This window comes from Meira miltonrushii, assembly GCF_003144205.1.
Source record: "Meira miltonrushii strain MCA 3882 unplaced genomic scaffold FA14scaffold_8, whole genome shotgun sequence".
Lineage (NCBI taxonomy): Eukaryota > Fungi > Basidiomycota > Exobasidiomycetes > Exobasidiales > Brachybasidiaceae > Meira > Meira miltonrushii.
In genome coordinates, this window is record NW_020289950.1 from 25,537 (window position 1) to 39,382 (window position 13,846).

General features: G+C 42.6%; 7 protein-coding genes across 7 annotated transcripts; 5 read left to right on the top strand and 2 right to left on the bottom strand.

Annotated features, from left to right (window-relative positions):
- Positions 1 to 85: 85 nt before the first annotated feature.
- On the top strand, positions 86 to 1,335 carry FA14DRAFT_192993 (uncharacterized protein; the record flags this gene model as incomplete). The annotated part of the gene is made up of 3 exons (XM_025501972.1): positions 86 to 198; positions 256 to 761; positions 825 to 1,335. The coding sequence occupies exons 1-3, from the start codon at positions 196 to 198 to the stop codon at positions 1,333 to 1,335; spliced, it is 1,020 nt and encodes a 339-aa protein (XP_025351689.1). The 5' UTR covers positions 86 to 195.
- Positions 1,336 to 2,001: 666 nt separating this feature from the next.
- On the top strand, positions 2,002 to 3,007 carry FA14DRAFT_162755 (uncharacterized protein). Its single transcript, XM_025499749.1, has one exon. It carries the CDS (start codon positions 2,077 to 2,079, stop codon positions 2,803 to 2,805), a length of 729 nt encoding a protein of 242 aa, XP_025351690.1. The 5' UTR covers positions 2,002 to 2,076; the 3' UTR covers positions 2,806 to 3,007.
- A 60-nt stretch (positions 3,008 to 3,067) lies between these two features.
- FA14DRAFT_192995 (uncharacterized protein) lies at positions 3,068 to 4,815 on the top strand (the record flags this gene model as incomplete). The annotated part of the gene is made up of 1 exon (XM_025501973.1): positions 3,068 to 4,815. Exon 1 carries the CDS (start codon positions 3,283 to 3,285, stop codon positions 4,813 to 4,815), a length of 1,533 nt encoding a protein of 510 aa, XP_025351691.1. The 5' UTR covers positions 3,068 to 3,282.
- Positions 4,816 to 4,929: 114 nt separating this feature from the next.
- FA14DRAFT_95163 (uncharacterized protein) lies at positions 4,930 to 6,644 on the top strand. The gene has a single exon (XM_025503114.1). It carries the CDS (start codon positions 5,024 to 5,026, stop codon positions 6,617 to 6,619), a length of 1,596 nt encoding a protein of 531 aa, XP_025351692.1. The 5' UTR covers positions 4,930 to 5,023; the 3' UTR covers positions 6,620 to 6,644.
- Positions 6,618 to 9,268, bottom strand: FA14DRAFT_162756 (uncharacterized protein). The gene has a single exon (XM_025499750.1). It carries the CDS (start codon positions 8,962 to 8,964, stop codon positions 6,670 to 6,672), a length of 2,295 nt encoding a protein of 764 aa, XP_025351693.1. The 5' UTR covers positions 8,965 to 9,268; the 3' UTR covers positions 6,618 to 6,669.
- A 612-nt stretch (positions 9,269 to 9,880) lies between these two features.
- Positions 9,881 to 11,546, top strand: FA14DRAFT_162757 (uncharacterized protein). The gene has a single exon (XM_025499751.1). The coding sequence runs from the start codon at positions 10,341 to 10,343 to the stop codon at positions 11,454 to 11,456; it is 1,116 nt and encodes a 371-aa protein (XP_025351694.1). The 5' UTR covers positions 9,881 to 10,340; the 3' UTR covers positions 11,457 to 11,546.
- Positions 11,547 to 11,606: 60 nt separating this feature from the next.
- Positions 11,607 to 13,620, bottom strand: FA14DRAFT_169351 (metabolite transport protein GIT1). Its single transcript, XM_025500201.1, has 3 exons — positions 12,913 to 13,620; positions 12,178 to 12,844; positions 11,607 to 12,122 (listed from the first exon to the last, which is right to left on the bottom strand). The coding sequence occupies exons 1-3, from the start codon at positions 13,390 to 13,392 to the stop codon at positions 11,674 to 11,676; spliced, it is 1,596 nt and encodes a 531-aa protein (XP_025351695.1). The 5' UTR covers positions 13,393 to 13,620; the 3' UTR covers positions 11,607 to 11,673.
- Positions 13,621 to 13,846: the final 226 nt, after the last annotated feature.

The window sequence follows — 13,846 nt, forward strand, 5'->3', positions numbered from 1 at the left end:
TGTTTTTTATCTGAGACACGGATTCATCCTTCTTTGGGAAATCAAGTTTCAAAAGAAATTCGATGCACGACATTGTTTCATCAATCAAAGATTCGAGACTGCTTCGATTCAAAATAACACGTCTTCAGCTGTTCTATAAAAATAGAATACATCCTTTATCCTTTTCTCCTTACGATACTCATCGCTTTACTCATAATGGTGAGTAATGTTTTCCATCTAGCTACGAGATCCTTTATTGACATTCCTCCCTCACAGGATCTACCAAAGTGGCAAGACCGGAATTCGGTTCTCAACCCGCAAAGAACCAAGCGATTCACACTATTCGTCGTCTTTTTATTCGTTTCAGTAGCTATCATCTTTTCCTTACGCCAATATCCAGACTCATTCAATAAGCTTCAATGGTCTTCAACACCAGAAACTGTCAAGACAAACACAAGCGTTCAACAAATTACAGAAGCATACATTCACAATAGCAATCAGACAATCAGCAGCACTTCTCCGAAAAAACCCGCCAGGATAATAAAAGTCACTGCCGCTTATGGAAAAGGTGCAATCATTCAAGATGAAAAGACAAAAGCAGCCGTTACAACTCGAGAACGCATTTTACAAACGCACATCGATCATGCCAACAGGAATGGCCATATTCAATTCGTTCAGAGGTCAGATATTATGGGAAATATAATGACAAAAATTGGTACTGTATTGAAGGTATTAATGGACGAAATGGCTAAACCTGAAGAAGAACGATCAGAATGGATTTGGTATGTGTTTCTCATTTCTTGAAAATCGTTCGAACGCTCATTGATGATTCTCTACTCTCACAGGGCACACGACGCAGATATGGTCATCATGAATCGCATGTTAAGTCTCGAAGCCTTCCTACCGCCAAAAGGTAAAGATTATAACCTACTCGTAACCTACGATGGTAACGGGCTAAATATTGGCTCCTTTTTCATCAAGATTAATACTTGGTCGGTCTACCTTTTAAGTGCTGTATTAGCATCTCCACAATTGGGACAGGCAACAGGTTCTTTATATCCAGATCAAGATGTTATGGGTCAATTGATTAAGCATAATAAATATTTCAAGGACAAATCCGTTGAGATCCCTCTCCGTTGGGTCAATGCCTACCCGGAGACGTGGAGTAGCAATGCATTCCGAAAAGGCGATTTACTCGTTCATTGCATTTGGATTTCAAAGAAAGATTTACCTTACTATCTTGACAAATCCGAAAGTCTGAATCCTGATCTCAATACGTTGCCTTCACTTTCGGGATTGGAAACAAACATAACAAAGTTCTGGCATGGTTCTCTACCGCTGGAGCAGCTATCTTGATTTTGTAATTACGTTTAATAATGTTGAATACATCTTGTTTTCCCGCAAAGGCATTGAACCGATGTGAAACAATTGAGTGTATGTAAAAATTAATCCAGGCACTGCATCTCTCTCTCTCTCGCACACACTGGTCTAGACCTTTACGGCATGTTTTGTGTTCTTTAGTCTAACGCGGGATGTCAAAACATGCATACGCAGTCCAACGGGCCGTGTGATGTTTGGGAAAAAGAATTTCTGTCTTACATGCACTTGCATTCACGCTTCCTCAAACGACCAGATGGTGTAATAATGTTTTTGATATAAAACAACTCAATCTTGTATCCCGTTCCTTTCTGTTTTCATCATCCCCCTTCCTTCATTTCAGCTACCATGGCAGCTGATGGCGTACAAAAAAAGGAAGCGGGATTCATTCCCGCTTTAGAAGGTCTACGTGGTGTTGCCATAGTTGTGGTTCTGATTAGCCATTGCTATCCACCATTCAGTCATTTTTCTTGGAATATGGGTATGATGGGCGTAACAATCTTTTTCGTTTTGTCGGGCTACTTGATCACAGGTATTCTACTTCATATGCAAAAAGGGACAAGACCGAATACAGAGCATATGGTTTTATTCTTTGCAAACCGAACAGTTCGATTGGCTCCTGCACTTTTGCTTTGTGCTGTTACAACGATCTTTCTTTGGATCAATCAAGGACGAAGTTTTGAAATACTGAAGCCGCATATAATCACAACATTGCTCTACATGGAGAACCTTTTTTGCAAAGAGCAATTTCATAAAGATCAAGTTTTCGCACATGCTTGGACGTTGGCGGTGGAAGAACAATTCTATATCTTTTGGGCATTTATCATCCTCCTCATCCGACCTTTACGACCATTTATGAGGGCAACTGTCATGATCTTCTTGATTGGATTATCGGTGGTATACAGACTACACATGTTTGCAATCAGGGATATGGATTTGATGAGCAAGAGTTTATCCGCTAATGCTTATGCATTATTATCAGGTAGTGCACTGCAATTATGCTGGCAACCTTTGCCTAAATGGACTGCACATAGATGGACAGGATACACTGGACAAGTGATGTTCGTTGGTGTTGTGATGGCAATGCGAGTTGACAGTATTGTTTATTCTGGTGCAATTTGGGGACCTTTTATCACCACTGTTGCTACTATGTTGGTCGTTCTAGCCTCTGCTGGTCAAGGCAATTTCATTTTGGAAAATAGTATTTTGCGCTATATGGGACGTACATCTTATTCTTGTTATCTGTGGCATCACGTTCTTCTTTGGCTTACGGGTTTATTCAATCAAGTCACAATTCCAGCAATGGGCGTAGTCACTTTATCATTGGCTATAGCACATTACTCTACCATCTACTTCGAAGAGCCAATTCGAGAACTTTACAAGGACACTTTATGGTTTAAGGAACAGAAACAGAAACTTGCTGCTTCTAAGAAGTTGTTACCTAGCTGATGAATGACCTAATGAATGCATTATACCATAAACTTACATAAGAATGAGGACTTTTACTGTTTGAAACCGCATATGTACACCATGCAAATAAGCCTCTTACGCTCCTCCCTCAAAGAGAACAATTACATATGCTGCCGAAAAACAAAAGAGAGTCTAGACGCAGAGCTGCAAGTCTGAATCCAATAATGGATGCCGAAAAGAGAAACTTAAAACACAGATCATTGTCTAGCTGCATATTTTACACGCTAAACCATGTAGAATCTGTTTCATACATCTAAACGGCGATTATGCTTTGCTCTAAAAAAGGCTTTATACTGATTATGTGCTTGGGGTAAGGATTTGTTTGGATGTACAAACAAATGAACCTTCCTTTTTTCCGACGCTAGAATAGAAAGATTGATTCTTTGCCCCGTAAAAAGCATTTCAGTTCCACTTTTATATCACCCCTTCTCTTAACATCATCACAACCTACCTATCATGAATAACCTTTCTGCAACAAACAGTATAGATCAAAGGTCTCGTAGAAGGACTAGTGTCCAATATCATGAAGATTCTTCGATAACGAACCAACTCATCTTGCAAATGCACGGAAATGATCAAAATTCTACACTCAAGGACGAAAATCCTGTCACCCCACCTCCTCATTATACCGCAAAATGTCCAGATGTCCAAGATTCAGCAGAAGAAGAAGAAGAAGAAGAAGAAGAACGAATGTGGATCTCACCCACTGAATTAGCATCCCTTAAACAATTGCCATATTTGACAGGTTTACGAGCGATCGCTAGTATCATGATCCAAGTTGCTCATATTGCTCCAGATCAAGCAAGATTCGTCTCTTTCTTTGGTTTCATGGCCTTGACTACGCATTTCATACAAGGGGGATTTCTTATAACTGCATCTTTATTGGCTTTGCAATCTAGAAAGAGAACCAAAAAAGGATTTCTATCCATTTTCGAGCACGTACCTCAATTCTTTTACAATCGTTGGGTGCGCTTATATCCTGCATTAATTCTCCTTTTGGCCATCAATTCGGCTTGGTGGTATTATCGTTATCCCGATTCACACAAAATTCTCGCAAAGCTGGTCTTTGGGGTATTCTTTAAAGTGTCTCAGTTGAAAAAGCTACAGCCACCAGACTATCCACCCAACCCCTGGGCAAACTGCTGGTTCTTAGATGTACAAGAGCACTTCTACATCCTATGGGCATTCTTGTTACCTTTTATTGCCCGTGTACATCCAAGAATACGCTTCATCGTCTTGTCTATTTTGTTTGGATATAGTTTCTATCGTCGTACCAAGGAGGAGCGGTACAATGCAACTCTTCCTCTCAATCTTTGGAAAATGGTAGCCGGTGCTTCCATCTTACTCTTACCTTTGCCTCGCATTGTCGTAATGCATTACGCCGATCGTGCTTCACTCGTTGTTATACTTGTGAGCCTTGCGTGGGGATTTTCACCTCGCTTTCAAGACGGTTTCACTGCTGGTCAACATCGTCTTTATGGAGATGTTTTTGCCGTCATTTTGGTCATGTGTCTTACTCTAGCTTCGATAGGAAAAGCATTGAAGAAAAGCGACCCCAAAGTTACCAAAGTGCAAGAGATTGAACAAATGAACGAAGCAAACCATCAACCTTGGTACATGACACAAATGAAAAGACTGATGCAATACGAACCACTCTCACTCCTCGATTCCGACTGTCTCAACTTTATCGGTCGTGTTTCCTATTCATGGTATCTTTGGCAAGTGCCAATCATGCAACTAGAATATAAATTTTGTGTTGGTTGGGCAGGTTTCGGACCAACTTCTGAAGCTTTTATAATTGCACTTATCAGTACATTCCTCATCGAAGAGCCGATCAAAAATATTTACGTTGGATATATGAAACGTAAAAGACAAGCAGCAATTATGGAAAAGAAGCTTTCCCCTGCCGATGTAGGAAATACTCGGGGAGATCCTTTTATTGCCTTACAAATGCCTCTCGCTGCCGATAAAAATCATCATAAGGAATAAATCTTGTCCTCGTCCTTGTCCCCACACACTCTTTCACTGTATGTACATTACTACTTAATATAAATTTCTCATGCAAGCAAGAATTTAAGGTGTGAGACATGGACTAGACCCAAACAGTATTTCTGAAATACACTCCCCACACACATTAAAATCTTAGCGCCGCTAATTATTCCATTCCACTTCTCTACCTCTTGCAAATTTCAGCAAAATGGTCATCTTATTTGGGAGGAGGGTGGACTTTACCAAGATCGTGACAATTGTCCTGTTGGTCGCAATTGTGCATCGTTTGTCTCTGCTTCTTTACGATACCGCGCCTACTCTTCAAACCTATCTGGAATACCATCCTGATCGAGGTTATGGTGTTTTGTATGCTTCTTCTTGGCGAACTTTGACCCAATCATTAAAAGATGCTAGGCCAGCGATTGGTTCATTTTCCGGCTTTGACCCTCCTCCTGGCTCGGTCGTCAATCCTCAAGATACAGTACCACCTGTGGTTGATATGGCCCATCTAAGTAAAGGTGAATTGAAGTTACTCAAATCATCCCACGCTCGATTCGTAAAAGATCTTCAAACGGAAGGTGAACTAAGCGTTATATATAAACCAGGAACAAAAGGAATCATCTTCACTGCTACAGGCGGAGAATTGCCATATTTGCTCATCTCTATCCGTCTATTACGCAAAGCAGGATCACAACTTCCCATTGAAGTTTTTCTTCTTCGACAACAAGATTTCAACAAAAAGATTTGTTTAGAAATCTTTAATTCCCTCAACGCACGCTGCTCAATCTTGGAAGAACATCTGGGAAGCAGTCCCATGCCCTCAATTCCGCAATCAAGAAATCCACGCTCTATTCGATCACAAGAAGCTCTACATAAATTATTGGCAATTTATGCATCTACTTTTGAAGATGTTTTGTTACTTGATCCGAGTACCCTAGCCTACAATAATCCCGACAGCACATTGATCGATAATCCATTCACTCTGTCCGGCTTGTTATTTTGGCCAGACTTTTGGGCTTCCAGTATATCGCCCGCAATGGAAGACATTCAACAAAATTCAGACGAAAAGATGACAAAGTTGGACTCTATTCGAACTGTTGATTTTGGACAACTAGCAATTTCCAAATCTCAACACCGAGACACACTTTTACTGTCAATCTTTTATACATTTTATGGTCCTAATCTATTCGAATTTCTACAAAACCAAAGTTCGGCTGGAGATAGAGGAGCGCAAGCGATTAAATGTGCAGCAAGATTCGCTAGAAAGAGGTATTATCAGGTCAAAAGACAAGTAGAAGCAATCGGGTTTCCCAATCACGATCAAAAAGATGCTTTCCAAGGAGTAGCTATGCGACAATCTTTTGTTGCAGATGACTTCAATGCAGTTCCTAGCGAAAAGCAAAGGCCCCTCTTTATCCGACAGAGTAATCCTACTCTACATCCGGCTTACATCATGGATCGTGGTGTAACAGTATTCAAAGCGCCCGAAGATCAAAAGAATGCGATTGAGGAGCACGATTCGATAAATGATTCTGATCCGATCAGAATTCCTGCAATCTCTCCAATCAAAGAGGATGCAGGAGCTCATCATCGTTTATGGGAATGGTTTGACGGAAAGAATATGTTGAATGGATGGGCAAATTTTGATCCTGAAAAAGTTGTATGGGAAGAAATTGCAAAAGTTGCTTGCATTGATTTCAAGCACTTTCCCGATTGGCCTATCAATGATAACAAAGGGAATGCTCAAAATTGCGCACGCATCAATTATCATCGTGGCCGTTTAGGCTGGTCAAATGTGGTGTAGGGCGAAGACTATTCGAATATTAATGTATATAAGGGATATGTATGTACAAATTAAACCCGTCCGTTACGAAGAATAGAAGGGGTTGGCTTAAAGCTATTCTGCATTCGAGCTTCATCACTCACACTGCTTGCTGCAGTACGTGGTGAAATTGGCTCACTATACACTCCTCCACCAAAATAGCCACCACCATGTTGCCATGCAGCTGGAGCATGTCTTTCATCGGGAGTACCGGGATTGGATGCCAATTGACTGGTAGGGCTTGTTGGCCGGACGACTAGATGGTTAAACGCCGAAAGAGATTGAACACGAGCTTGCCATGCTGCCACATCAGCAGAATTAATGCGATTTCCTTTTTCGTGTTGTTGAACACGCTCAGATTGTGTCCGTTGATGTGCGCTTTTGGCGGCAGAAACGTAAGGAACGTCGTGTTGTTGTTGTCTTGGATCGATCTGTTGCTCAAGTTGCTCAGGTTGGTGGCGAATTTCAGGCATTAGAGCCAATTCGAATTCATCCTCTTCAATTTCGGCAGGTTGCAAATCGGTATCGCAAGGAAGAACAAAAAAGTACTTTTTCATCTTGGGCTGTTGATGATGATGTTTTTGTCCACGCAAATTGGTCAGTGAACGACTGCGTAACAATCCGCGATGACCATTCTTGTCAACTTTGACCGTTTGCGGCACATGTACTTCCACCAGATCCGACCATGAAGTTTGCAGAGAACAAGAAGCAGCCAAAGGACGGAAAGCATGTTTATGTTTCACACCGCTAGCCTCTGTCAATTTGTTGATTGCATCCCATGTTCTTCTGATTGCGGCTTCTTTGATTGATTCTGCATTTTGCTGAGTGGCAGATTGAATAACACTTGAAACGGGGACAGGAGCAAAATCAACACGGCGAACTTTGATTTGAATGTAGGCACAAAAGTATCCTTCTCCTTCCCCTTCACATGTACGACAAGTGGATTTAAGGCTGCCTTTGCATGTCTTACAGGCCAATTTTCCTGTTCCATTGCAAGGTTGACATTTGAGATGCGCTTTAACCTTTTCACGACCGCTTCCTTCGCACCAGAAGCACTCGTCAGGTTCCGTACCTTTGCACAATCCACACATGCCTACTCCGCATCCTTGACATTTTGGACATTGACCGTATGCACGGCTTTCGCTCAGTTCAAAAATTCTACGAGCAGTTCCTTTGATACTTAAAGTATCTTTTGTGCTGTGCATAAAGTTCATACTCCACGGATCGGGAACTTGCGGCAATTCTGCAGCAATAGAACGATCACCATGACGACGGATGCTACTCTTCTGCTTGGCGGCAGGGATCATTTTCCAATGCGAAGATCTGCTTTCTAAGACGACCATTGATTTGATCAAGGTATGCATCTTCTTGCCCCTAATTTTGATAGAGAGTGCATTCTTGCGTGCTTTACGTTCTTCGTTGGATGTTTCTTCATATTTGAGCGGAGGCAAAGCGATCCCTTGATCATCATACATGATCACATGTGGTGCTTCACAGAGGTATGGAAAGTTGAGCGTTAGCTCTTCACGACTTTGTTCTTCCGTCAAGATTCTACGAGGAATTGCATCGACTCTATATTGTACTTCACTCAAAGGTGACATTGGCCCAACGCTTTGCGTTCCGACTTTGGATTGACGACGTGCCGCAAGATTACCCACATTCTCAGGTGTATCAATTTCATGCACTTGACCTTGTTCCATAGGCCAGATTGTAGCATCACCCCCTTCGCTATGCTCACTTGCGGGTGCTTCTACTTTTTTCTCCGTGTTTCTCGTCTGTTTGGGCAGAGAGCCAAAAGTGGAAGAAGAATTGCGATACGAATCATTTTGCTTATCTTGCATGTAAGGTAAAGAGCTTTGAACACTCTTGGGGGAAATGTCAGAAGGGTTAAATTGTGCCTGTCTTTCATGTTGTTCGTTGGAGTTTTGACTGTAAATGCTTGCTGTTTTGATGGAATTTGATCCACTGTTGACCAAAGGTGCAGCATACAATTCTGCAAGAGCATTTAGCAACTGTTGAGCTTTTGCTTTTCTGTCATTCTCATCAAAAATTAATCCAATTCCCGACCCTGAATCAGTTGAAGTGAAATTCTTTACTCCTCTTGATTGCGATCTATCAGGTATAAACGGTTTTCCCAACGGTAATTCCCTTCCTCCTTTTTGTGGAGTTTCTGGACTGTTGGATTCGGATGATGTGTATGAGCTGGTAGCTTGATGACTGCTCAAACTTCCACCTTGAGAAGAAGGATGAGAATCAGACATCATTGGCGAAATGCCAAAATGATTAGCAAAAAGACGATCGAGCCTGTCAATACTTGGATCGGACATCTTTAGCAGGGAAAGGTTAAGATGATATGGTGGTTTGAAAGCTTGAATGAAAAGCTAGTGGATTTCAACCTTTATATGAATTATGGATGTCGTTTGATCATTTTGTTACGTGCGGCAATTGATGGTATTGTTACTCCGCCCAAGTTTCCATTTTCAAGCCGGATCTATGCCTTTGTACGATGGATCTATGGATCGGACAAAGAGTCTGCCTACTAGCCTGTTTCAGATTGGTACATTTTTAGCGTGATAAATGATCGTATCATGTCTCAAAATCTTGCCAAGCTTTGTTGCAATGGTGATAATGATCTGGCCTATACAGTAATGTTTTATCCGCAAGTGGAAAGTAAGAAACGCATACATGAAACACAATATATGCTCTAAATGTGTACTGCGCAGCGCCCGGGCACAATTCCAGTGTACACGCGTGTCAACAAAACATCCATGCCACACAGATTAATGCAGTAATTTATGCACTGATTAAACAATCAACCCCCCCAAATCCGGTAAGGGCAATTCTAGGCTAAAAGAAGAGAAGATAGTCTAGACAACAACACTTCCGAATAAAGATGAACAGATTAAATCTCAGATTGACACATGGGGTGGAGTAAAGATGGGAAAATGAGAGATTAAATTAATCAATCAATCAACAACCACCACCACCTCTCCCTCCTCCCCACAACATCATTACAAATATGTCTTATCATCCTGGTTCATCACCTGCCAGCGCAATGAGATTAAGAGCTTCTCAAAATGGAGCGACTGGTTTGCATATACCATTGCAATATATCGCACCCGTAGAAGAAGGTCCAGGAGCAGCAGCTGCTCATCAACAAGTATTCACTCCAGGTCAAGAATCACCAGAAGAAGAAGAAGGAGACCAACTTCCATATCGACAAGCTCCATCAACACTCGTCAACGGAAGATGGAATCCAAATTACACGGTAAACTCTACCGCCCACGCAATGACGCCCTTGCGGGAAGAGGTGACAAACTCAACGCCTTCTCTCAAAAAAGTTTCTACAACATCCAGCTCTTCAAGCGAAGGCGATCATTCCGTTCTCGATAAGAATGGGTACAAAGTTCTTCTTGGAAAAGAACGTTGGGGATTAACAATCGAACCCTTTACAGAACAAGAAACATTCGATGAAGGCAGACCAAGATCGGCACGAATTCCTTACTTGGAAGGATTACGTGGGATTATTGCTTTGCAGACTTTGCTCTGGTTATTCTTCCGCACTTTTGCTCCCGCAATTGTCACTGATATAGATTTAGACGGCACACAACCTGCCGTTTTCGTTCAATCTGCCCCTGGCTGGCAAAATACCCTGCGAAAAGCTCTCACTCCCCTTTTGTGTGATGGCTCAACGCAAGCGGCAATGTACATCATCTTGATCGGCAGAACTGCTCTACAAACTTTCATCGAGCGACGCCAAGCAGTTGCTTTGGCCGGAGCATGTTTCCGTCGTCCCATCAGAATCTTGGTTCCCGTTGCACTAAGCTTGGCATTGATCAGTGTGCTCACTGCAACAAACGGCTTCAAGTATGCCAGTGTATTGGCATCTGATCTCAACAACCAAGCTGCTCAACCACCAGCCGTTTGGGAAAACGCTTTGGAGTATTTTAACTCCCTGCTCTCCCTGTTATATCAACCATACGCCAATCGGGATACACGCGCTGTCAATTTTATCCCTCTCGGCAGAATTGCATGGTTCGTTGATGTTGCGTTTCAACAAGTTTTTGTCGTGGTCGTTTTTGCTTTCGTTCTTCCATTCACGATTTTCAAATATAAAGTGATCGGGTTTGCTTCTATGATTGTTCTTTCTGCTTGGATCGGCAGATGGTCTTGGTATACCGTGACAGGTTTGGTCTTGGCCGAGTTTGCGGTTGTATACCGATCGATGATGCCGGATAAATCTTCCACTGCGATGGCCAAAAGAGGTCAGCGTAGGGTCTCCTTGACACCACCAAAGTTCAACACATTCCAAAGTGCAATGACAAAAATTGTTCCATTAGCAATGATCTTCATCGGTGTTCTCTTCAAGTATGTCTGGGCTGCAGCCGCTCCCCAGTACCAGAACAAGGAGTTACTCGCTCACGCAAATGTCAACACGGGAATGCTCTCCACAAACTTTGATCCCGTAGAAAGAGCTTACCCGAGATACGATGATTGGTTCCTGTGCACTGGGCTTCTCCTCTTAATCGAGTTGAGTGATAATGCACAGAACGTTCTTTCTTCGGGATTGTTTGTTTATTTGGGCCGATTAGGTTTCTCTATCGCTTTAATCTCGGGAACGGTTATGATCAGTTTGGGTGGCTTGCTGCATAACCATCTCGTCAACACGTTGCATGTCACCAATCCTTCTCTCATTCTTTGGGTTGAATTCCTGGCCATGGTCCCTTGTTGTTTGCTTTGCGCTGATACTTGGTCCAGACTTGTGGATGATGCCGGTCTCAAACTTAGTCATTGGTTCTTCCATTTCGTACGCAACTAGGTGCTGTACGTATATACTTATACACTTTCTTTTCTTCTCTATAAAATAGATATATCCTCCAGATTATCCATGTGAAAAATGTTTGCGAACCGCACCCCTGGGGTGAGATTCTTTTTAGTGTCCGTTACTTTTTCCAACCTGTCTGTTTCTAGCACGATCGACTTATCGAATAATCATTAACATACATTTCTAGCCAGAGTAGAAGTACAAGAGGTCATCATTTATCATCCACACTGTCTTCGCCGCTAGAACGATCAACCACATCCGCAGTAGTAAGATCGGAAGCTTTTTGTTCGGTAGTTGTACCATCTCCCATTAATCCGTTCCAACCGTTATCCAACAGATATTGACGCCATTTCTCATCTTCTTCGGCAAGGTTGAGCTTTGATGTATCAATGATTGTGAAGTAAGCCAATGTCGCCCCCGTTACACCAACGCAAGCAGCAATGATAAAAATGTACTTTTTGCCTAAATCATCTTGAACAGGCTTGAAAACTTCTGTGCCTACTACTGCACCAACTTTTCCAATTGCAGCACTAAATCCATAGGCAGTCCCACGAATGGCTGTTGGATAAGATTCGGATGAAGCAAGACCCAAAATTGAACCTGGTCCAAAGTTTCCCACGGATGCCAATAAACCATAAAAGATGACAAACAATGCGGGAACTGGAGGGGTATAGTCAGTATCCTGGAAACAGCGCACAACCTCTTCTAGACTCACTTTCGATCAGTTTATCCCAAGCTAGACCGACGATCAGTCCAACCACAATATAACCCACAAAGCCAATCATCATTTGATTTCTGGTGCCCAGCAAACGAACTGCAAATGCACCCAAAATTGCACCAGGCAAAGCGATCGATCCCAATAATAATTGATATTCTCCCGTACGTTTCAGAGTTGGATTGTGAATAACGGTGGATAAAACACTTGCGCTAAAAGCTCCATTTGAGAAACTGACAAAGTCATACAAGAACCAGCAGAAACAAGTTCCAAGAAGACGAGGCCAATATCTCTTGATGGCCAACCAGTATGGAACGTTGGAACGGATGGCGCTCGTGCGGTACAATTTGCTGTTTAAAATTCTCCAGCGGAAATAAAAGACACTCAAAGGTAAAAGAGCACCAAATCCATAACAAACTCTCCAAACGATGTCCAAACGACGAGCATCAAGAGCGGAAGTTGTGTTGCCGTAATTCGAAATGCTCAAGACGATCAAAAAGTAACTGACTGCCAAAGGTCCGCCAAGCGATAAAACAAGATTGGTACACAAGATGAAAATCGTCGATCTCTTTTTGCGTCCGTACCGTTCGTTGGCAGCCTCAGACGCTGAGGTGGACGAGGCAGGGTATTCTCCACCCAGGCCAATCCCTGTAGCGCCCCGAGCAATCTAAATTTTCATCAAGAGAAGGAAATGTCAGAAGAGATCATGATCGAGGCCAGCCTTGCAATACTCACAGTCAACCACCACCACAGTTTCGACAAATTTCCATCGACGGGAACAGCACCGGTGGCAAAAATTGAACCAACAGCGAGTAGAAGCGTTGATGTTAGGATTGCACTCTTTCTTCCGACTCTGTCACACATCAAACCGACGATTACTTGACCTAAAACGCATCCGACCAACAACGAATTACTCAATCGAGTTGAAATTGCGGATGTATATACTTTTGACCCATATCGCTTTGCAAACAAGGTATTTAACATCGTTTGAACGTTGTTTTGATATCCATCTGAGATCAATGCAGATCCTGCAGCAAGAATTGTGAACGCATCACTGTGTTTAGTTTTGCGTATTTTCAGAATGCTTGCTGTTTCTGGGTCTTTTGAAATGCCTTGCGTCTCGGTAACTCCCGCTTTGTCGGAGAAAGTATCTTTCTCTTCGCCTGGTGATTCGTTGATGTGATCGACATCGTCTTCTTTGTACAAGGTCGTCATCCTTGCAAGTACTTTTTTGTGATGATGGGAGAGAAAGAAGGACGCAACCTTGAACCGCTCTTTAAATGGGATCTGCGGAAGAATGATTTCTTGCAAAAAGTTTCCTGGCAAACTGCGGAAAAGGAAATGTTTTTCCAGGAACGTGTGTGAATTTGGTTCCTGAACAACCAATCATATGGTCATGAAGATGCATGATGGAACGTGGTCAAGTGGTTTCAAAGAGTGGGGTTCCATTAGCGCATACATCTAAACAAAAGTTTTCCCGCATATCGCCTGCATACAAGTTAACGCCGCCGCCGCCTCCGCGATTGTGCCGCGTATATTTTCATACCGACGGTAAAGGGGGGAATTCACTGGCTTCGGCGCCGGCAACACACTGCTATGATACCATTCGGCAAACACGCCGTAGAGAGCACGTTCAGGAACACAAACAATGGATTGTGATGATGAGTAA